General features: G+C 49.4%; 1 protein-coding gene across 2 annotated transcripts in view; it reads left to right on the top strand.

Annotated features, from left to right (window-relative positions):
• Positions 1–22,674, top strand: part of TLN1 (talin 1) — a 367,391-nt gene that overhangs the window by 178,355 nt on the left and 166,362 nt on the right. The window contains exons 19-21 of one of the 2 annotated variants that reach the window (XM_063957473.1): positions 5,002–5,055; positions 17,871–18,038; positions 19,698–19,992. In XM_063957473.1, coding sequence (XP_063813543.1) covers positions 5,002–5,055; positions 17,871–18,038; positions 19,698–19,992 — 517 coding nt within the window. The remainder of the gene's footprint in view (positions 1–5,001; positions 5,056–17,870; positions 18,039–19,697; positions 19,993–22,674) is intronic. The other variant, XM_063957472.1, reaches the window with a different exon arrangement.

The raw sequence follows: 22,674 nt of genomic DNA, 5'->3' as shown, positions 1-22,674 counted from the left end.
CCTGTGTGTCATCCCGTTATTTACTCTCCGTGTAGATGTATACTGTACCTGTGTGTCCTCCTCCCGTTATTTACTCTCCGTGTAGATGTATACTGTACCTGTGTGTCCTCCTACCGTTATTTACTCTCCGTGTAGATGTGTACTGTACCTGTGTATCCTCCCGTTATTTACTCTCCGTGTAGATGTATACTGTACCTGTGTATCCTCCCGTTATTTACTCTCCGTGTAGATGTATACTGTACCTGTGTCCTCCTCCCGTTATTTACTCTCCGTGTAGATGTATACTGTACCTGTGTGTCCTCCTCCCGTTATTTACTCTCCGTGTAGATGTATACTGTACCTGTGTGTCCTCCTCCCGTTATTTACTCTCCGTGTAGATGTATACTGTACCTGTGTCCTCCCGTTATTTACTCTCCGTGTAGATGTATACTGTACCGGTGTGTCCTCCTCCCGTTATTTACTCTCCGTGTAGATGTATACTGTACCTGTGTGTCCTCCTCCCGTTATTTACTCTCCGTGTAGATGTATACTGTACCTGTGTATCCTCCCGTTATTTACTCTCTGTGTAGATGTATACTGTACATGTGTCCTCCTCCCGTTATTTACTCTCCGTGTAGATGTATACTGTACCTGTGTCCTCCTCCCGTTATTTACTCTCCGTGTAGATGTATACTGTACCTGTGTCCTCCTCCCGTTATTTACTCTCCGTGTAGATGTATACTGTACCTGTGTCCTCCTCCCGGTATTTACTCTCCGTGTAGCTGTATACTGTACCTGTGTGTCCTCCTCCCGTTATTTACTCTCCGTGTAGATGTATACTGTACCTGTGTGTCCTCCTCCCGTTATTTACTCTCCGTGTAGATGTATACTGTACCTGTGTGTCCTCCCGTTATTTACTCTCCGTGTAGATGTATACTGTACCTGTGTCCTCCTCCCGTTATTTACTCTCCGTGTAGATGTATACTGTACCTGTGTGTCCTCCCGTTATTTACTCTCTGTGTAGATGTATACTGTACCTGTGTCCTCCCGTTATTTACTCTCCGTGTAGATGTATACTGTACCTGTGTCCTCCTCCCGTTATTTACTCTCCGTGTAGATGTATACTGTACCTGTGTCCTCCTCCCGTTATTTACTCTCCGTGTAGATGTATACTGTACCTGTGTGTCCTCCTCCCGTTATTTACTCTCCGTGTAGATGTATACTGTACCTGTGTGTCCTCCCGTTATTTACTCTCCGTGTAGATGTATACTGTACCTGTGTCCTCCTCCCGTTATTTACTCTCCGTGTAGATGTATACTGTACCTGTGTCCTCCTCCCGTTATTTACTCTCCGTGTAGATGTATACTGTACCTGTGTCCTCCTCCCGTTATTTACTCTCCGTGTAGATGTATACTGTACCTGTGTCCTCCTCCCGTTATTTACTCTCCGTGTAGATGTATACTGTACCTGTGTCGTCCTCCCGTTATTTACTCTCCGTGTAGATGTATACTGTACCTGTGTCCTCCTCCCGTTATTTACTCTCCGTGTAGATGTATACTGTACCTGTGTCCTCCCGTTATTTACTCTCCGTGTAGATGTATACTGTACCTGTGTGTCCTCCTCCCGTTATTTACTCTCCGTGTAGATGTATACTGTACCTGTGTCGTCCTCCCGTTATTTACTCTCCGTGTAGATGTATACTGTACCTGTGTCCTCCCGTTATTTACTCTCCGTGTAGATGTATACTGTACCTGTGTGTCCTCCTCCCGTTATTTACTCTCCGTGTAGATGTATACTGTACCTGTGTCCTCCTCCCGTTATTTACTCTCCGTGTAGATGTATACTGTACCTGTGTGTCCTCCTCCCGTTATTTACTCTCCGTGTAGATGTATACTGTACCTGTGTCCTCCTCCCGTTATTTACTCTCCGTGTAGATGTACACTGTACCTGTGTCCTCCTCCCGTTATTTACTCTCCGTGTAGATGTATACTGTACCTGTGTGTCCTCCCGTTATTTACTCCTTGTGTAGATGTATACTGTACCTGTGTCCTCCCGTTATTTACTCTCCGTGTAGATGTATACTGTACCTGTGTCCTCCTCCCGTTATTTACTCTCCGTGTAGATGTATACTGTACCTGTGTGTCCTCCCGTTATTTACTCCTTGTGTAGATGTATACTGTACCTGTGTCCTCCCGTTATTTACTCTCCGTGTAGATGTATACTGTACCTGTGTCCTCCTCCCGTTATTTACTCTCCGTGTAGATGTATACTGTACCTGTGTGTCCTCCCGTTATTTACTCCTTGTGTAGATGTATACTGTACCTGTGTCCTCCCGTTATTTACTCTCCGTGTAGATGTATACTGTACCTGTGTGTCCTCCCGTTATTTACTCCTTGTGTAGATGTATACTGTACCTGTGTCCTCCCGTTATTTACTCTCCGTGTAGATGTATACTGTACCTGTGTCCTCCCGTTATTTACTCTCCGTGTAGATGTATACTGTACCTGTGTCCTCCTCCCGTTATTTACCCTCCGTGTAGATGTATACTGTACCTGTGTGTCCTCACGTTATTTACTCTCCGTGTAGATGTATACTGTACCTGTGTCCTCCTCCCGTTATTTACTCTCTGTGTAGATGTATACTGTACCAGTGTGTCCTCCTCCCGTTATTTACTCTCCGTGTAGATGTATACTGTACCTGTGTCCTCCTCCCGTTATTTACTCTCCGTGTAGATGTATACTGTACCTGTGTCCTCCTCCCGTTATTTACTCTTCGTGTAGATGTATACTGTACCTGTGTCCTCCTCCCGTTATTTACTCTCCGTGTAGATGTATACTGTACCTGTGTGTCATCCCGTTATTTACTCTCCGTGTAGATGTATACTGTACCTGTGTGTCCTCCTCCTGTTATTTACTCTCCGTGTAGATGTATACTGTACCTGTGTCCTCCTCCCGTTATTTACTCTCCGTGTAGATGTATACTGTACCTGTGTATCCTCCCGTTATTTACTCTCCGTGTAGATGTATACTGTACCTGTGTATCCTCCCGTTATTTACTCTCCGTGTAGATGTATACTGTACCTGTGTGTCCTCCTCCCGTTATTTTCTCTCCGTGTAGATGTATACTGTACCTGTGTGTCCTCCTGTTATTTACTCTCCGTGTAGATGTATACTGTACCTGTGTGTCCTCCTCCCGTTATTTACTCTCCGTGTAGATGTATACTGTACCTGTGTGTCCTCCTCCCGTTATTTACTCTCCGTGTAGATGTATACTGTACCTGTGTCCTCCTCCCGTTATTTACTCTCCTTGTAGATGTATACTGTACCTGTGTGTCCTCCTCCCGTTATTTACTCTCCGTGTAGATGTATACTGTACCTGTGTGTCCTCCCGTTATTTACTCTCCGTGTAGATGTATACTGTACCTGTGTGTCCTCCCGTTATTTACTCTCCGTGTAGATGTATACTGTACCTGTGTCCTCCTCCCGTTATTTACTCTCCGTGTAGATGTATACTGTACCTGTGTGTCCTCCTCCCGTTATTTACTCTCCGTGTAGATGTATACTGTACCTGTGTGTCCTCCTCCCGTTATTTACTCTCCGTGTAGATGTATACTGTACCTGTGTGTCCTCCTCCCGTTATTTACTCTCCGTGTAGATGTATACTGTACCTGTGTGTCCTCCTCCCGTTATTTACTCTCCGTGTAGATGTATACTGTACCTGTGTGTCCTCCTCCCGTTATTTACTCTCCGTGTAGATGTATACTGTACCTGTGTCCTCCCGTTATTTACTCTCCGTGTAGATGTATACTGTACCTGTGTGTCCTCCCGTTATTTACTCTCCGTGTAGATGTATACTGTACCTGTGTATCCTCCTTCCGTTATTTACTCTCCGTGTAGATGTATACTGTACCTGTGTATCCTCCCGTTATTTACTCTCCGTGTAGATGTATACTGTACCTGTGTCCTCCTTCCGTTATTAACTCTCCGTGTAGATGTATACTGTACCTGTGTCCTCCTCCCTTTATTTACTCTCCGTGTAGATGTATACTGTACCTGTGTCGTCCTCCCGTTATTTACTCTCCGTGTAGATGTATACTGTATCTGTGTCCTCCTCCCGTTATTTACTCTCTGTGTAGATGTATACTGTACCTGTGTCCTCCTCCCGTTATTTACTCTCTGTGTAGATGTATACTGTACCTGTGTGTCCTCCCGTTATTTACTCCGTGTAGATGTATACTGTACATGTGTGTCCTCCTCCCGTTATTTACTCTCCGTGTAGATGTATACTGTACCTGTGTCCTCCTTCCGTTATTTACTCTCCGTGTAGATGTATACTGTACCTGTGTCCTCCTCCCGTTATTTACTCTCCGTGTAGATGTATACTGTACCTGTGTCCTCCTCCCGTTATTTACTCTCTGTGTAGATGTATACTGTACCTGTGTGTCCTCCCGTTATTTACTCTCCGTGTAGATGTATACTGTACCTGTGTCGTCCTCCCGTTATTTACTCTCCGTGTAGATGTATACTGTACCTGTGTCCTCCCCCCGTTATTTACTCTCCGTGTAGATGTATACTGTACCTGTGTGTCCTCCTCCCGTTATTTACTCTCCGTGTAGATGTATACTGTACCTGTGTGTCCTCCCGTTATTTACTCTCCGTGTAGATGTATACTGTACCTGTGTCCTCCTCCCGTTATTTACTCTCCGTGTAGATGTATACTGTACCTGTGTCCTCCCCCCGTTATTTACTCTCCGTGTAGATGTATACTGTACCTGTGTGTCCTCCTCCCGTTATTTACTCTCCGTGTAGATGTATACTGTACCTGTGTGTCCTCCCGTTATTTACTCTCCTTGTAGATGTATACTATATCTGTGTGTCCTCCCGTTATTTATCCCCCCCCCCCCGTGTAGCAGTGTATAGTGGTTGTGTATCCATGTGTATGTCTTTGAAGAGCCGACGTACCAGCTGCGCACATTTGTGTTCTTCCTTTTGCAATGTTTGTGCTTTGTGTGGCTTCCTACAGATGTCGGCAGCCAGAGCTACGCGCACCCTTGCCTCATTACCTGGGCAGAAAACGGTAATATCAGGGCCGCGGCTGGGGCCCGTCTCTTCCCGGGGACCTTCTTGGTGTTGGGTCTTGGCTCCAATCATGAAGGGATGAAATTGGTGTCGCTTCTGATTTTCTGCCCTGGTTTATGTTCTCTTTCTGCTTTTTTATTGGAGATTTGATTCTCTTCATAATTACTTTTTGATTTGAATACAAGAATTGGGTCTAATTACTGGTAATATTGGTTTCTCCTGTTCTGATCGCTTGGGTGTGGGATCTGGCAATGAGTCTTCTGCAACATACCATACTACAACCCCCGGCTGCTAAATATGGGGGGGGGGGGGGGGGGGGCATGTTCTGTCTAATTCTTCTATACTACATACACCCCGGCTGCTAAATTGGGGGGGGGGGGGGGGGGGGGGGAGAGAATGTACTGTCTAATTGTTCCATACCGCACACCCCCCAGCAGAGTCCTCACCCATTAGCTTTTGTTATAGAAATGCCCAATACATCCAATAATCAGTAATTCTCCTGTGCTGCCTGTATGAATAATGTATCTGCAGGTGTCGTGTGTTCATCTTACAATACAGATACACAGAATGTGACATCAGATAACCACTGGTCCCATCTAGTCTGCCCCTACACACACACACACACACACACACACACACACACACACACACACACACACACACGGCAGGCAGACGGAGGGACACAGACGCACAGGCAGATACAGGCAGAGGCAGGCAGACAGAGACACACTCACACAGGAAGACAGACACACACACACGCGCACACACACACGCACACACGCACACACACACACACGTTAACTGGGAGCCAGCATAACTTTAGAGTTTGGGAGGAAATTGGAGTACTCAGTGGAAACCCATGCAAGCAGAGGGGAGAATATACAAACCCCACACAGTTAGGCCATGGAGGGAGTGTAACCCATGACCTCAGTGCAGCCGGTGCAGTATAGATTTATAGCATGACATTGGTTGAGGCTCTATTGTCCGCTGGTCTGTACTAATTATATGATGTGAAAAACAGGATGCCTTTATCATGCTATAACAGTATCTGGGGGGGCTGAGATAGAGGGAGGCAGAGGCACCACACCGGTAATACTCCTCCTCTCTCTAGCTATTATCTGGGGAGGCTGCAGGCTGAGATAGAGGGGAGGTGGAGGCACCACACCGGTAATACTCCCCCTCTCTCTAACTATTATCTGGGGAGGCTGCAGGCTGAGATAGAGGGGATGCGGAGGCACCACACCGGTAATACTCCCCCTCTCTCTAACTATTATCTGGGGAGGCTGCAGGCTGAGATAGAGGGGAGGCGGAGGCACCACACCGGTAATACTCCCCCGCTCTAGCTATTATCTGGGGAGGCTGCAGGCTGAGATAGAGGGGAGGCGGAGGCACCACACCGGTAATACTCCTCCTCTCTCTAGCTATTATCTGGGGAGGCTGCAGGCTGAGATAGAGGGGAGGCGGAGGCACCACACCGGTAATACTCCCCCTCTCTCTAACTATTATCTGGGGGGGGCTGCAGGCTGAGATAGAGGGGAGGTGGAGGCACCACACCGGTAATACTCCCCCGCTCTAGCTATTATCTGGGGGTGCTGCAGGCTGAGATAGAGGGGAGGCGGAGGCACCACACCGGTAATACTCCCCCTCTCTAGCTATTATCTGTGTAGCTGCAGGCTGAGATAGAGGGGAGGTGGAGGCACCACATCGGTAATACTCCCCCTCTCTAGCTATTATCTGTGTAGCTGCAGGCTGAGATAGAGGGGAGGTGGAGGCACCACATCGGTAATACTCCCCCTCTCTCTAACTATTATCTGGGGAGGCTGCAGGCTGAGATAGAGGGGAGGCGGAGGCACCACACCGGTAATACTCCCCCTCTCTCTAACTATTATCTGGGGAGGCTGCAGGCTGAGATAGAGGGAGGCGGAGGCACCACACACGGTAATACTTCCCCTCTCTCTAACTATTATCTGGGGAGGCTGCAGGCTGAGATAGAGGGGAGGCGGAGGCACCACACCGGTAATACTCCCCCTCTCTCTAACTATTATCTGGGGAAGGCTGCAGGCTGAGATAGAGGGGAGGCGGAGGCACCACACCGGTAAAACTCCCCCTCTCTCTAACTATTATCTGGGGAGGCTGCAGGCTGAGATAGAGGGGAGGCGGAGGCACCACACCGGTAATACTCCTCCGCTCTAGCTATTATCTGGGGGTGCTGCAGGCTGAGATAGAGGGGAGGCGGAGGCACCACACCGGTAATACTCCCCCGCTCTAGCTATTATCTGGGGGTGCTGCAGGCTGAGATAGAGGGGAGGCGGAGGCACCACACCGGTAATACTCCCCCTCTCTCTAACTATTATCTGGGGAGGCTGCAGGCTGAGATAGAGGGGAGGTGGAGGCACCACACCGGTAATACTCCCCCGCTCTAGCTATTATCTGGGGGTGCTGCAGGCTGAGATAGAGGGGAGGCGGAGGCACCACACCGGTAATACTCCCCCTCTCTCTAACTATTATCTGGGGAGGCTGCAGGCTGAGATAGAGGGGAGGTGGAGGCACCACACCGGTAATACTCCCCCGCTCTAGCTATTATCTGGGGGTGCTGCAGGCTGAGATAGAGGGGAGGCGGAGGCACCACACCGGTAATACTCCCCCTCTCTAGCTATTATCTGGGTGGCTGCAGGCTGAGATAGAGGGGAGGTGGAGGCACCACACCGGTAATACTCCCCCTCTCTCTAACTATTATCTGGGGAGGCTGCAGGCTGAGATAGAGGGGAGGCGGAGGCACCACACCGGTAATACTCCCCCTCTCTCTAACTATTATCTGGGGAGGCTGTAGGCTGAGATAGAGGGGAGGCGGAGGCACCACACCGGTAATACTCCCCCGCTCTAGCTATTATCTGGGGGTGCTGCAGGCTGAGATAGAGGGGAGGCGGAGGCACCACACCGGTAATACTCCCCCGCTCTAGCTATTATCTGGGGGTGCTGCAGGCTGAGATAGAGGGGAGGCGGAGGCACCACACCGGTAATACTCCCCCTCTCTCTAACTATTATCTGGGGAGGCTGCAGGCTGAGATAGAGGGGAGGTGGAGGCACCACACCGGTAATACTCCCCCGCTCTAGCTATTATCTGGGGGTGCTGCAGGCTGAGATAGAGGGGAGGCGGAGGCACCACACCGGTAATACTCCCCCTCTCTAGCTATTATCTGGGTGGCTGCAGGCTGAGATAGAGGGGAGGTGGAGGCACCACACCGGTAATACTCCCCCTCTCTCTAACTATTATCTGGGGAGGCTGCAGGCTGAGATAGAGGGGAGGCGGAGGCACCACACCGGTAATACTCCCCCTCTCTCTAACTATTATCTGGGGAGGCTGCAGGCTGAGATAGAGGGGAGGCGGAGGCACCACACCGGTAATACTCCCCCTCTCTCTAACTATTATCTGGGGAGGCTGTAGGCTGAGATAGAGGGGAGGCGGAGGCACCACACCGGTAATACTCCCCCGCTCTAGCTATTATCTGGGGGTGCTGCAGGCTGAGATAGAGGGGAGGCGGAGGCACCACACCGGTAATACTCCCCCGCTCTAGCTATTATCTGGGGGTGCTGCAGGCTGAGATAGAGGGGAGGCGGAGGCACCACACCGGTAATACTCCCCCTCTCTCTAACTATTATCTGGGGAGGCTGCAGGCTGAGATAGAGGGGAGGTGGAGGCACCACACCGGTAATACTCCCCCTCTAACTATTATCTGGGGAGGCTGCAGGCTGAGATAGAGGGGATGCGGAGGCACCACACCGGTAATACTCCCCCTCTCTCTAACTATTATCTGGGGAGGCTGCAGGCTGAGATAGAGGGAGGCTGAGGCACCACACCGGTAATACTCCCCCTCTCTCTAGCTATTATCTGGGGAGGCTGCAGGCTGAGATAGAGGGGAGGCGGAGGCACCAAACCGGTAATACTCCCCCGCTCTAGCTATTATCTGGGGAGGCTGCAGGCTGAGATAGAGGGGAGGCGGAGGCACCACACCGGTAATACTCCCCCGCTCTCTAGCTATTATCTGGGGAGGCTGCAGGCTGAGATAGAGGGGAGGCGGAGGCACCACACCGGTAATACTCCGGAGTATCTGGTCCTGGGAGTTTTCTATTTTCTGGTCTTTATCGGGTAGGTTGCCTAAATCTCCTCCTGGGACCAGTGGTTGTAGCGGAGCTGGTATTATGACCGCGCCGGCAGCCGGCTTTTGTCTCCCTAGCCGCATCCAGCTTCTGTCAGCTGTGGGTGTTCCGGGGCCGTGGCTTTATCCACAGGAGGCTCATCTGGATTAGCTGCACCCGGGAGCTGCGGCTTTCAGGATACATTCGCCACAGCCTATGGGCAGCCAGCCGGCAGAGTAGCTCCTTCAGTGCCTCAGGCTTTGGTTCTCATTGGGGAATCCCGGAGAACATAGCATTCTGCTGGCCCCCAGGTATCTCTGTTATAAATTTGGCATCGTATTTCTGCTGGCTGCCGTCTTGGACGCTCCGCTCACACTATTACTGGAACCATGAATTGCGGGTTGTGCTGTTGTATGTTCAGTTATCCTTTCGTCTTTGATAGAAAAATAACTGAGTTGTTGCGGCAGGAGGGAGGGTTTAGCAGGGGATGGGGGGGGGGGGGGGGGGGGGGGAGGGGGCTCATCATCATCAGTAGTTTTAACTATTTCCTCAACCTTCCTCCAACCCTCTGCCTGTACTGTCCCTCAGATGGACTGGAAGGAATTGATTTTACGGTGATGCAAGACATCCTCTGTTTCTGGTAATCACTGTTACATGACACTGGATGCCGTGGGGTCGGCTGTCCCAGGAGCGGGCACAAGTGCAGAGGAGTTTCCCATAGCGCCAAGAACCTCAGTTCCAACATTAATAATCCCACAAGAGACAGAGAACATGAATGAGAGCAACACTCAGAAAGTGCAGCAGAGAGAGGGAACATGGTGTCCTCCAGATAGAGGAAGGGAAGCTGCTTTATCCTATTTTCCTATGCCATCAGGGGCATACTGGAATACCAATTGGATGGTCCAAAGTGAGGGCACGCTTCGCTATGGCTGCATGCGGAAACCTTTCTCCCTAAACTGTGGCTACAAATACATTTAATTTGTTTAACTTCTGAAAGTTTAGTATGGACCGAGGGCCAGTTGCCCACTTTGCTTAATTGCTCCACAGATAAATATTGTTGCACCACTCATGAGCGATCCAGAATTGGAGCCCCTACAAGATGTACGCTTTCTGCATGGTCCACATGGACAACCTTACTTGTATGCATTCTAGACCATCTGTCTTATGGCATACAGCAGACCTATGCACATAGATCCGCAGAGCTTGGACAACATCAATGCACCAAGATGTTCTTCACTGCCAGAAGGTGAGTCGTGGCTCGGAACCAGAATCACAATGTCTTGGTTATGATGAGAAATTACCTTTGGTTGAAATTAATGTTTGGTGCTCAGAACCGTCCAAATGAAGAACTGGGGAAAACGTTTTACAGGAGAGGGCTGCTAACCCTGAGACCCGTCTGACAGAAGGGCGGTTGGGAGATTAAATGGCAGTTGAACCTGGAGCAGACTGCAGAAAAGGTTTGGAAGGCATGGCGGACAACTTACTGTACGTTGGAGAAACATGGAAAGGACTACCACCATGCGGAGGATGTCTGTGTATCCTGATTGCTTTGGTCATTTCTGGATCACCAGAATGTATTCAACTCACTCAGCTTTTGCCTTTTTTAGCAGACGAGGGAGCAGTGGGGTCTTCAGGAACTGATACATAATGTGGATCTTCCATTGGACTGTCTTTGCATTCACCAGGGCTGCTTGCAAATCCCTTGTACAGTGGCACTTAGTTAGAGCGGGGGAGTATTACCGGTGTGGTGCCTCCGCCTCCCCTCTATCTCAGCCTGCAGCACCCCCAGATAATAGCTAGAGCAGGGGAGTATTACCGGTGTGGTGCCTCCGCCTCCCCTCTATCTCAGCCTGCAGCACCCCCAGATAATAGCTAGAGCGGGGGAGTATTACTGGTGTGGTGCCTCCGCCTCCCCTCTATCTCAGCCTGCATCCTCCCCAGATAATAGTTAGAGAGAGGGGGAGTATTACCGGTGTGGTGCCTCCGCCTCCCCTCTATCTCAGCCTGCAGACCCCAACTATCTACTAGTTGGTCCAAGACCACCTGATGGAGGGATGAAGAAACCATTCTCTGGGATGAATTTTGTGCCGGCTTCCCAGTTCTCCACGCTTACAAAGAGCACCACGGATATTACTGGAATGTTCCTTTCTCTCATGTGAAAGAACTTTGCCGTTTTCACCATCACCACAAAGCTGTGCATCTCTCCGAGGTCATTTCTGCATTGTCCAACTGTATTCTGAGTGACCTTCCGCCAGGGTAGGACCATGTCTGAAGGATAGCTAGATGATCGGCCCTTAGCACTAGGATATTTAAGGGAAGCCTTTCCACACCTGAGAAACCACCCCACAACAGTTCAGCTGCCTTATCACACCTCTCTTACAGAGAAAATGGGAATCTGCCAGAGAGAAAAGACCCTGACTTATCAAAAAGGCACCAAAGAGTGCATGAAATGTGGACATCCCATCTGCTATCAAGCCCCCTGAGGTTCAGAAACCGTCCGCAGCCTTAACCAGGGTGGCAGGCATAACTCCAGCTTTCCTGCTAGCCTCCAACAAAATCCATGACCAGGGACCTCTCTCCGGGCATGAATATACTTATTTTGGGGACTAGCCCCATAGAGAATTCCTTTTTGGAGCACTCTTTTATGTAAATTTAGAAAAAATTTATGTAATGTAAAGATATGATGTATATGATTAAAACGTAACCTTTATTTCGTATCAGTATAATATATATAAGGAGACAAAAGGATTATTTGTACGATACAGAGGTATAGATTATTCTCTCCTTACTGGGGTCTAATGCTTTTAGAGATTATAGACCCTAACAACACCTAATTAAAAATTCTCCCTAAAAGGGGGGGACAAAAAAAGGGGGGGGGGGGGGGCGTGACTTGATATTTAGTGAAATAATCTATACCTCTGTATCGTACAAATAATCCTTTTGTCTCCTTATATATATTATACTGATACGAAATAAAGGTTACGTTTTAATCATATACATCATATCTTTACATTACATTATTTTTTTCTAAATTTACATAAAAGAGTGCTCCAAAAAGGAATTCTCTATGGGGCTAGTCCCCAAAATAAGTATATTCATGTGAAGTTTTTTCATAATTCCAGGAGCACCTCCAGCTTAAATAAATTTTACACAGGATTTTCCTGTAGGACTCTTTTCTAGCTGGTTCTTACTTGATACTTTTTCTATTCATAGTCTGGTGCAGGAACCAACTTTAGTTTTAGAAACTTCTCTCCGGGCAAACAGGGGGCAGGTGTGGCAGATGGAGCACTCATTGGTGTTTCTAACTTGCCCCCACCATGGGAGTTCTAAGTCAACCACAAAAGAATAAATGGTCACCAAAACTAACATAACAAAAGTCGATACTTGCAGCCCTCAGAGATGGTGCCCACTCTCTGGGCGCAGGTAACAAAACTGCGGGAAATTGCCCACAGACAGGTTCACTTTGCACTTGGCCTGCCCCTGGAGCACCACCCGCCATATCCCATGGTGTTGCCAGAAAATAACCTACCCCTGGAACACTGCCAGCTACACCACCTGATGATGCCAGAGAAGAACCTGCCCCTGGAACACTGCCCGCTACACCCCATGGTGATGCCAGAAAATAACCTACTCCTGGAACACCGCCTGCTACACCACCTGGTGATGCCAGAGAAGAACCTGCCCCTGAAACACCGCCCGCTACACCACCTAGTGATGCCAGAGGAGAACCTGCCCCTGGAACACCGCCCACTACACCCTTGGTAATGCCAGAGGAGAACCTGCCTTTGGAACACCGCCCGCTACACCCCCTAGTGATGCCAGAGGAGAACCTGCCCCTGGAACACCGCCCACTACACCCTTGGTGATGCCAGAGAAGAACCTGCCCCTGAAACACCGCCCGCTACACCCTTGGTTATGCCAGAGAAGAACCTGCCCCTGAAACACCGCCCGCTACACCCTTGGTTATGCCAGAGGAGAACCTGCCTTTGGAATACCGCCCGCTACACCCCATGGTGATGCCAGAAAATAACCTACCCCTGGAACACCGCCCGCTACACCCCATGGTGATGCCAGAAAATAACCTACTCCTGGAACACCGCCTGCTACACCACCTGGTGATGCCAGAGAAGAACCTGCCCCTGAAACACCGCCCGCTACACCCCCTAGGGATGCCAGAGGAGAACCTGCCCCTGGAACACCGCCCACTACACCCTTGGTGATGCCAGAGGAAAACCTGCCTCTGAAACACCGCCCGCTACACCCCTTAGTGATGCCAGAGGAGAACCTGCCCCTGGAACACTGCCCACTACACCCTTGGTGATGCCAGAGAAGAACCTGTCCCTGAAACACCGCCCGCTATACCCCCTAGTGATGCCAGAGGAGAACCTGCCCCTGGAACACCGCCCACTACACCCTTGATAATGCCAGAGGAGAACCTGCCTCTGGAACACCACCCGCTACACCCCATGGTGATGCCAGAAAATAACCTACCCCTGGAACATCGCCCGCTACCCCTGGTGATGCCAGAGGAGAACCTGCCCCTGGAACACCGCCCACTACACCCCCTGGTGATGCCAGAGGAGAACCTGCCCCTGGAACACCGCCCGCTACACCCCCTGGTGATGGCAGAGAGGAATCACCATCAGCCACATTTTTACATATTCAACAGTGTTTGCTCCGTGCGCTACAAGTCATGTTACACATAATTCGTGCGTGCCGTATCACTGTAGCGTTGAGCATCTTTTTCTGCATTTTGTTCCATGAACTCTTAGATGCAAAGTAATGTCATAGGACACATGAGCAGCTTCTGCTGATTAAAATGATATGCGGCATGCCTGTATTCTGTGTGTGACTGTATCTGCATACACAATGCTCTGCTAGAGTGTATTCCTGGAAAACACTGTAACGTGGTATTTCAGATGCAGATACAGCTGCAATTACACACACACACAGAATATAGGCATGCCTCATATCATTTAAATCGGCAGAAGCTGCTTGTGTGTCCTGTAGCATTACACTGAGTCTAAGTTGCATTTTTGCGGAAAAAATGCAAAAAAAGATGCTTGGGGCATGGCGCGATCTAAACGGCATGGGCTGTTTAGCGTGACTGCAGCAAGGATGTGAGAGGATACATCTGTAGTACTATATGTTGTGTTGCTGAATGGATAATTATCCTGTAACTCATTCAGTGAGGGATAACGAGCAGTGATTGCGCTGGGTCACTAAAATCATTGTTCTGGGTATAATTTGCTGAGAACGGGACCTTTGTAAGTAATTGGCTGTTGTAACCTTAGAAAGCTACCATGAGATTTGTCACTGTGGACCGTATTGTCTGTGTCCGTGCTATAGGCATGTAGAAATGGGCATTAAAAGCCAATAAAGGGCTTCATGTTGCATAGACTGCTATCCTTCAGGTGTCTCGCGTGTGGATTCTGTGAGGGGATGGGGGGTTGGGGCATCTACATATGGTGGATCTCAAATAATAAGACTTTGTGTCGTCGCTGCTTCTCCTGGTGAGTAACATACGGCCGTTTACTGATCTGTGCGGTGCCCGAGCCAGTCCTGCTTCTAATTTGTGATCTGATTGTGCGTGGGTAGTGGCTCTCATTGTGTGTGGGTTTGTTTGTGCATTGGTCGTGGCTCTGGTTGTTTGCGAGTGGGTTTGCGGATCTGTTTGCCGGTGGGTTGCGTATCTGTTTGCCGGTGGGTTGCGTATCTGTTTGCCGGTGGGTTTGCGGATCTGGCTGCCGGTGGGTTTGCGGATCTGATTGCCGGTGGGTTGCGGATCTGTTTGCCGGTGGGTTGCGGATCTGTTTGCCAATGGGTTGCGGATCTGCTTATGCACAGATTTTTGGATCAATCTGTGAGTGGGTTGTGGGTATGTCTGTTTGTGAGTTGGTTGTTCAGCTGTTTGAGTGGGTAGTGGATCTGATTGTGAGCTGGTTGTGGGTTTGTATGTTTTGAGTGGGTTGTGGATCTGATTGTGAGCTGGTAGTGGGTTTGTATGTTTTGAGTGGGTTGCGGATCTGATTGTGTGTGCGTGGGTTGCGGATCTGATTGTGTGTGTGTGGGTTGCGGGTCTGGTTGTGTGTGCGTGGGTTGCGGGTCTGGTTGTGTGTGCGTGGGTTGCGGGTCTGATTGTGTGTGCGTGGGTTGCGGGTCTGGTTGTGTGTGCGTGGGTTGCGGGTCTGGTTGTGTGTGCGTGGGTTGCGGGTCTGGTTGTGTGTGCGTGGGTTGCGGGTCTGGTTGTGCGTGGGTTGGGGGTCTGTTTGTGTGCGCGTGGGTTGCGGGTCTGTTTGTGTGTGCGTGGGTTGGGGGTCTGTTTGTGTGCGCGTGGGTTGTGGGTCTGATTGTGTGCGCGTGGGTTGTGGGTCTGATTGTGTGCGCGTGGGTTGTGGGTCTGGTTGTGTGCGCGTGGGTTGTGGGTCTGGTTGTGTGTGCGTGGGTTGCGGGTCTGGTTGTGTGTGCGTGGGTTGCGGGTTTGGTTGTGTGTGCGTGGGTTGCGGGTCTGGTTGTGTGTGCGTGGGTTGCGGGTCTGATTGTGTGCGCGTGGGTTGTGGGTCTGATTGTGTGCGCGTGGGTTGTGGGTCTGATTGTGTGCGCGTGGGTTGTGGGTCTGGTTGTGGGTCTGATTGTGTGCGCGTGGGTTGTGGGTCTGATTGTGTGCGCGTGGGTTGTGGGTCTGATTGTGTGCGCGTGGGTTGTGGGTCTGATTGTGTGCGCGTGGGTTGTGGGTCTGATTGTGTGCGCGTGGGTTGTGGGTCTGATTGTGTGCGCGTGGGTTGTGGGTCTGATTGTGTGCGCGTGGGTTGTGGGTCTGATTGTGTGCGCGTGGGTTGTGGGTCTGATTGTGTGCGCGTGGGTTGCGGGTCTGATTGTGTGCGCGTGGGTTGCGGGTCTGATTGTGTGCGCGTGGGTTGCGGGTCTGATTGTGTGCGCGTGGGTTGTGGGTCTGATTGTGCGCGCGTGGGTTGTGGGTCTGATTGTGCGCGCGTGGGTTGTGGGTCTGATTGTGTGCGCGTGGGTTGTGGGTCTGATTGTGTGCGCGTGGGTTGTGGGTCTGATTGTGTGCGCGTGGGTTGTGGGTCTGTGTTCTGGAGCTTTTAGGGGTCCAAGGGTTCTGGTGCTCTATTTTATTTGGAAGGTGTTTGTGAGTTTGATGACATGAAATGTGTTGTGGTGATAATTACTAGGTCACTTCTGTCTGATTGTCCTTGGATGTTCATTGGTTCTTGTTTATTTGAGAATTGTCACTGGACCTCTTGAGTATTGGGTACAGGTTCTAGGTTACATGAGTATTGGGTTCTAGGTTACATGAGTGTTGGGTACAGGTTCTAGGTTACATGAGCACTGGGTACATGTTCTAGGTTACATGAGCGTTGGGTACAGGTTCCAGGTTACATGAGTGTTGGGTACAGGTTCTAGGTTACATGAGCGTTGGGTACAGGTTCTAGGTTACATTAGCGTTGGGTACAGGTTCTAGGTTACATGAGCGTTGGGTACAGGTTCCAGGTTACATGAGCGTTGGGTACAGGTTCCAGGTTACATGAGCGTTGGGTACAGGTTCTAGGTTACATGAGCATTGGGTACAGGTTCCAGGTTACATGAGTGTTGGGTACAGGTTCTAGGTTACATGAGCGTTGGGTACAGGTTCTAGGTTACATGAGCGTTGGGTACAGGTTCTAGGTTACATTAGCGTTGGGTACAGGTTCTAGGTTACATTAGCAATTGGGTACAGGTTCTAGGTTACATTAGCAATTGGGTACAGGTTCTAGGTTTCATGAGCATTGGGTACAGGTTCTAGGTTACATGAGCATTGGGTACATGTTCTAGGTTACATGAGCACTGGGTACAGGTTCTAGGTTACATGAGCGTTGGGTACAGGTTCTAGGTTACATGAGCGTTGGGTACAGGTTACAGGTTACATGAGCGTTGGGTACAGGTTCTAGGTTACATGAGTGTTGGGTACATGTTCTAGGTTACATTAGCAATTGGGTACAGGTTCTAGGTTACATAAGCGTTGAGCACTGGGGTTAGGTTACATGAGTGTTGAGCACTGGGGTTAGGTTACTTGAGCATTAATTACTGTTTCTGTTATTTGAGAGTTGGGTTCTGGTTCTAGGCTACGTGAGCGTTGGGTTCTGTTTTGGTTTTGTTATCTGAGCATTGGATACTGGCTCTGTTACTTGTGTGTTGGGGACTGGGTTTAGGTTACTTGAACATTGGGTTCTGGTTCTAGGCTACTTGAGTGTTCGGTTCTGGTTTGGCTTTGTTATCTGAGCGTTGGTTTCTGGTTTGGTTTCATGTTATCTAAGCATTGGGTACTGGTTCTGTGTTTGAGTGTTGGGTGCTGGTTCTAAGTTATTTTAGTGTTGGTGACTGGGTAGCTTGAGGCAGTGGGTGCTGTGTCACTTTAGAACTGGGTACTTTGTTTTATGCTACTGGTTTTAGGTCACTTTCTGGGTGACCCATGAGGGTTTAGTATTGAGTCGTTTGTAGAGTGGTTTTTGGTTGTAGGCTAATGGTTGTGATAAGAGAACCTCAGATGAGCTGGTGACTGGAATTCCTCCATGTCCGATGCTTGTGGTAATAAGTAAGGTCCCCACGGTCTCTGTAGGACACGTTTTACATGTCTGTTTCTTGTGTCACATCTGATCTTCTCCGTACACTTTGTAGGACATGCTGATGCAGTTGGCCAAGGCTGTAGCGAGTGCAGCAGCAGCTCTTGTTCTGAAGGCAAAGAATGTGGCTGAGCGGACCGATGACTCCATGCAACAGGCTCAGGTCATAGCTGCTGCCACCCAGTGTGCTCTCTCTACTTCTCAGCTGGTAGCGTGCACCAAGGTGAGACCTCCATCCAGGCCTGCAGTCCCGCCACCTGTGAGATAATGCAATAATCCTTCCTTTCCCGCCATCTGTGAGATAATGCAATAATCCTTCCTTTCCCGCCACCTGTGAGATAATGCAATAATCCTTCCTTTCCCGCCATCTGTGAGATAATGCAATAATCCTTCCTTTCCCGCCATCTGTGAGATATTGCAATAATCCTTCCTTTCCCACCGTCTGTGAGATAATGCAATAATCCTTCCTTTCCCGCCGTCTGTGAGATAATACAATAATCCTTCCTTTCCCGCCATCTGTGAGATATACAATAATCCTTCCTTTCCCGCCATCTGTGAGATAATGCAATAATCCTTCCTTTCCCGCCGTCTGTGAGATAATGCAATAATCCTTCCTTTCCCGCCGTCTGTGAGATAATGCAATAATCCTTCCTTTCCCGCCATCTGTGAGATAATACAATAATCCTTCCTTTCCCGCCGTCTGTGAGATAATGCAATAATCCTTCCTTTCCCGCCGTCTGTGAGATAATGCAATAATCCTTCCTTTCCCGCCGTCTGTGAGATAATGCAATAATCCTTCCTTTCCCGCCATCTGTGAGATAATACAATAATCCTTCCTTTCCCGCCATCTGTGAGATAATGCAATAATCCTTCCTTTCCCGCCGTCTGTGAGATAATGCAATAATCCTTCCTTTCCCGCCGTCTGTGAGATAATGCAATAATCCTTCCTTTCCCGCCATCTGTGAGATAATGCAATAATCCTTCCTTTCCTGCCATCTGTGAGATAATGCAATAATCCTTCCTTTCCTGCCATCTGTGAGATAATGCAATAATCCTTCCTTTCCTGCCATCTGTGAGATAATACAATAATCCTTCCTTTCCTGCCATCTGTGAGATAATACAATAATCCTTCCTTTCCTGCCATCTGTGAGATAATACAATAATCCTTCCTTTCATCTGTGAGATAATACAATAATCCTTCCTTTCCTGCCATCAGTGAGATAATACAATAATCCTTCCTTTCCTGCCATCAGTGAGATAATACAATAACCCTTCCTTTCCCGCCATCTGTGAGATAATGCAATAATCCTTCCTTTCCCGCCATCTGTGAGATAATACAATAATCCTTCCTTTCCCGCCATCTGTGAGATAATGCAATAATCCTTCCTTTCCCGCCATCTGTGAGATAATGCAATAATCCTTCCTTTCCTGCCATCTGTGAGATAATACAATAATCCTTCCTTTCCTGCCATCTGTGAGATAATACAATAATCCTTCCTTTCCTGCCATCTGTGAGATAATACAATAATCCTTCCTTTCCTGCCATCTGTGAGATAATACAATAATCCTTCCTTTCCTGCCATCTGTGAGATAATACAATAATCCTTCCTTTCCTGCCATCTGTGAGATAATGCAATAACCCTTCCTTTCCCGCCATCTGTGAGATAATGCAATAATCCTTCCTTTCCCGCCATCTGTGAGATAATGCAATAATCCTTCCTTTCCCGCCTTCTGTGAGATAATGCAATAATCCTTCCTTTCCCGCCATCTGTGAGATAATGCAATAATCCTTCCTTTCCCGCCATCTGTGAGATAATACAATAACCCTTCCTTTCCCGCCATCTGTGAGATAATGCAATAATCCTTCCTTTCCTGCACTCAGGTGGTCGCCCCGACCATCAGTTCTCCCGTCTGCCAGGAGCAGCTCCTTGAGGCCGGGAAGCAGGTAGCCAAGTCCGTGGAAGGCTGCGTGGAATCATCTAAAGAGGCTACTGGAGACCCAGAACTATTGAAAGCGGTGGGTGTAGCAGCGTCTGCGGTCACCCAGGCTCTCAATGACCTGCTGCAGCATATCAAGCAGAATGCTTCTGGCGGACCACCTACCGGCCGATATGACCAGGCCACGGACACCATCCTTAACGTGACCGAGAACATCTTCAGCTCCATGGGTGATGCAGGTATGTCTGTAGCGGGTTGTGGGGAGTTACATTGTTTTGGAGAGACTGGAATTGGCGCAGTGTTGTGGGTGACTGTACCGGTCATGTCAATGGCGCTATGTACGTCCCTCCCACATGCGTTTTATATTCACTTACATGTCATTAGAATGCATTAGTGGTGAGATGTATGCTGGTGTCACGCACTTACCAACCGGGTGACTGTCCTCTCCTACACCCGGGGGCAGCAAAACCATCATAAGCGCTGGTTCCATCTGGGAATCCGTGTCCTGTAGACGAGGAATACACCAACACATTGCATCTAATATATAGACATTCTCAGGCAGCTTACATTTATATAAGGTTCCTGTGTAGCCGCCTCCTTCCCCTGACGTCTCAGCGCACGCCGGCCAGTATAAATCTATGTGTTATTATATAAGGTTCCTGTGTAGCCGCCTCCTTCCCCTGACGTCTCAGCGCACGCCGGCCAGTATAAATCTGTGTTATTATATAAGGTTCCTGTGTAGCCGCCTCCTTCCCCTGACATCTGAGCGCACGCCGGCCAGTGTAAATCTATGTGTTATTATATAAGGTTCCTGTGTAGCCGCCTCCTTCCCCTGACGTCTCAGCGCACGCCGGCCAGTATAAATCTGTGTTATTATATAAGGTTCCTGTGTAGCCGCCTCCTTCCCCTGACGTCTCAGCGCACGCCGGCCAGTATAAATCTATGTGTTATTATATAAGGTTCCTGTGTAGCCGCCTCCTTCCCCTGACGTCTGAGCGCACGCCGGCCAGTATAAATCTGTGTTATTATATAAGGTTCCTGTGTAGCCGCCTCCTTCCCCTGAGGTTTCAGCGCACGCCGGCCAGTATAAATCTGTGTTATTATATAAGGTTCCTGTGTAGCCGCCTCCTTCCCCTGACGTCTCAGCGCACGCCGGCCAGTATAAATCTGTGTTATTATATAAGGTTCCTGTGTAGCCGCCTCCTTCCCCTGACGTCTCAGCGCACGCCGGCCAGTATAAATCTATGTGTTATTATATAAGGTTCCTGTGTAGCCGCCTCCTTCCCCTGACGTCTGAGCGCACGCCGGCCAGTATAAATCTATGTGTTATTATATAAGGTTCCTGTGTAGCCGCCTCCTTCCCCTGACGTCTCAGCGCACGCCGGCCAGTATAAATCTATGTGTTATTATATAAGGTTCCTGTGTAGCCGCCTCCTTCCCCTGACGTCTCAGCGCACGCCGGCCAGTATAAATCTGTGTTATTATATAAGGTTCCTGTGTAGCCGCCTCCTTCCCCTGACGTCTCAGCGCACGCCGGCCAGTATAAATCTGTGTTATTATATAAGGTTCCTGTGTAGCCGCCTCCTTCCCCTGACGTCTCAGCGCACGCCGGCCAGTATAAATCTATATGTTATTATATAAGGTTCCTGTGTAGCCTCCTCCTTCCCCTGACGTCTCAGCGTACGCCGGCCAGTATAAATCTATGAGTTATTATATAAGGTTCCTGTGTATCCGCCTCCTTCCCCTGACGTCTCAGCGCACGCCGGCCAGTATAAATCTATGTTATTATATAAGGTTCCTGTGTAGCCGCCTCCTTCCCCTGATGTCTCAGCGCACGCCGGCCAGTATAAATCTATGTGTTATTATATAAGGTTCCTGTGTAGCCGCCTCCTTCCCCTGACGTCTCAGCGCACGCCGGCCAGTATAAATCTATGTGTTATTATATAAGGTTCCTGTGTAACCGCCTCCTTCCCCTGACGTCTCAGCGCACCCGGCCAGTATAAATCTGTGTTATTATATAAGGTTCCTGTGTAGCCGCCTCCTTCCCCTGACGTCTGAGCGCACGCCGGCCAGTATAAATCTATGTGTTATTATATAAGGTTCCTGTGTAGCCGCCTCCTTCCCCTGACGTCTCAGCGCACGCCGGCCAGTATAAATCTGTGTTATTATATAAGGTTCCTGTGTAGCCGCCTCCTTCCCCTGACGTCTCAGCGCACGCCGGCCAGTATAAATCTATGTGTTATTATATAAGGTTCCTGTGTAGCCGCCTCCTTCCCCTGACGTCTCAGCGCACGCCGGCCAGTATAAATCTATGTGTTATTATATAAGGTTCCTGTGTAGCCGCCTCCTTCCCCTGACGTCTCAGCGCACGCCGGCCAGTATAAATCTGTTATTATATAAGGTTCCTGTGTAGCCGCCTCCTTCCCCTGACATCTGAGCGCACGCCGGCCAGTGTAAATCTATGTGTTATTATATAAGGTTCCTGTGTAGCCGCCTCCTTCCCCTGACGTCTCAGCGCACGCCGGCCAGTATAAATCTGTGTTATTATATAAGGTTCCTGTGTAGCCGCCTCCTTCCCCTGACGTCTCAGCGCACGCCGGCCAGTATAAATCTATGTGTTATTATATAAGGTTCCTGTGTAGCCGCCTCCTTCCCCTGATGTCTCAGCGCACGCCGGCCAGTATAAATCTATGTGTTATTATATAAGGTTCCTGTGTAGCCGCCTCCTTCCCCTGACGTCTCAGCGCACGCCGGCCAGTATAAATCTATGTGTTGTTATATAAGGTTCCTGTGTAGCCGCCTCCTTCCCCTGACGTTTGAGCGCACGCCCGCCAGTATAAATATTTCTTTGAGGACATATATTATGGAAATTCTGATCCTTTTACTACATGAACCTGAAGGTAACAGGGTAATGAGACCTC

The sequence above is a fragment of the Pseudophryne corroboree genome, chromosome 1 (genome assembly GCF_028390025.1).
Source record: "Pseudophryne corroboree isolate aPseCor3 chromosome 1, aPseCor3.hap2, whole genome shotgun sequence".
Taxonomy (NCBI): Eukaryota; Metazoa; Chordata; class Amphibia; order Anura; family Myobatrachidae; genus Pseudophryne; species Pseudophryne corroboree.
Note: the sequence above shows the minus strand (reverse complement) of the source record. Positions and strands in the feature narration are given on the sequence as shown.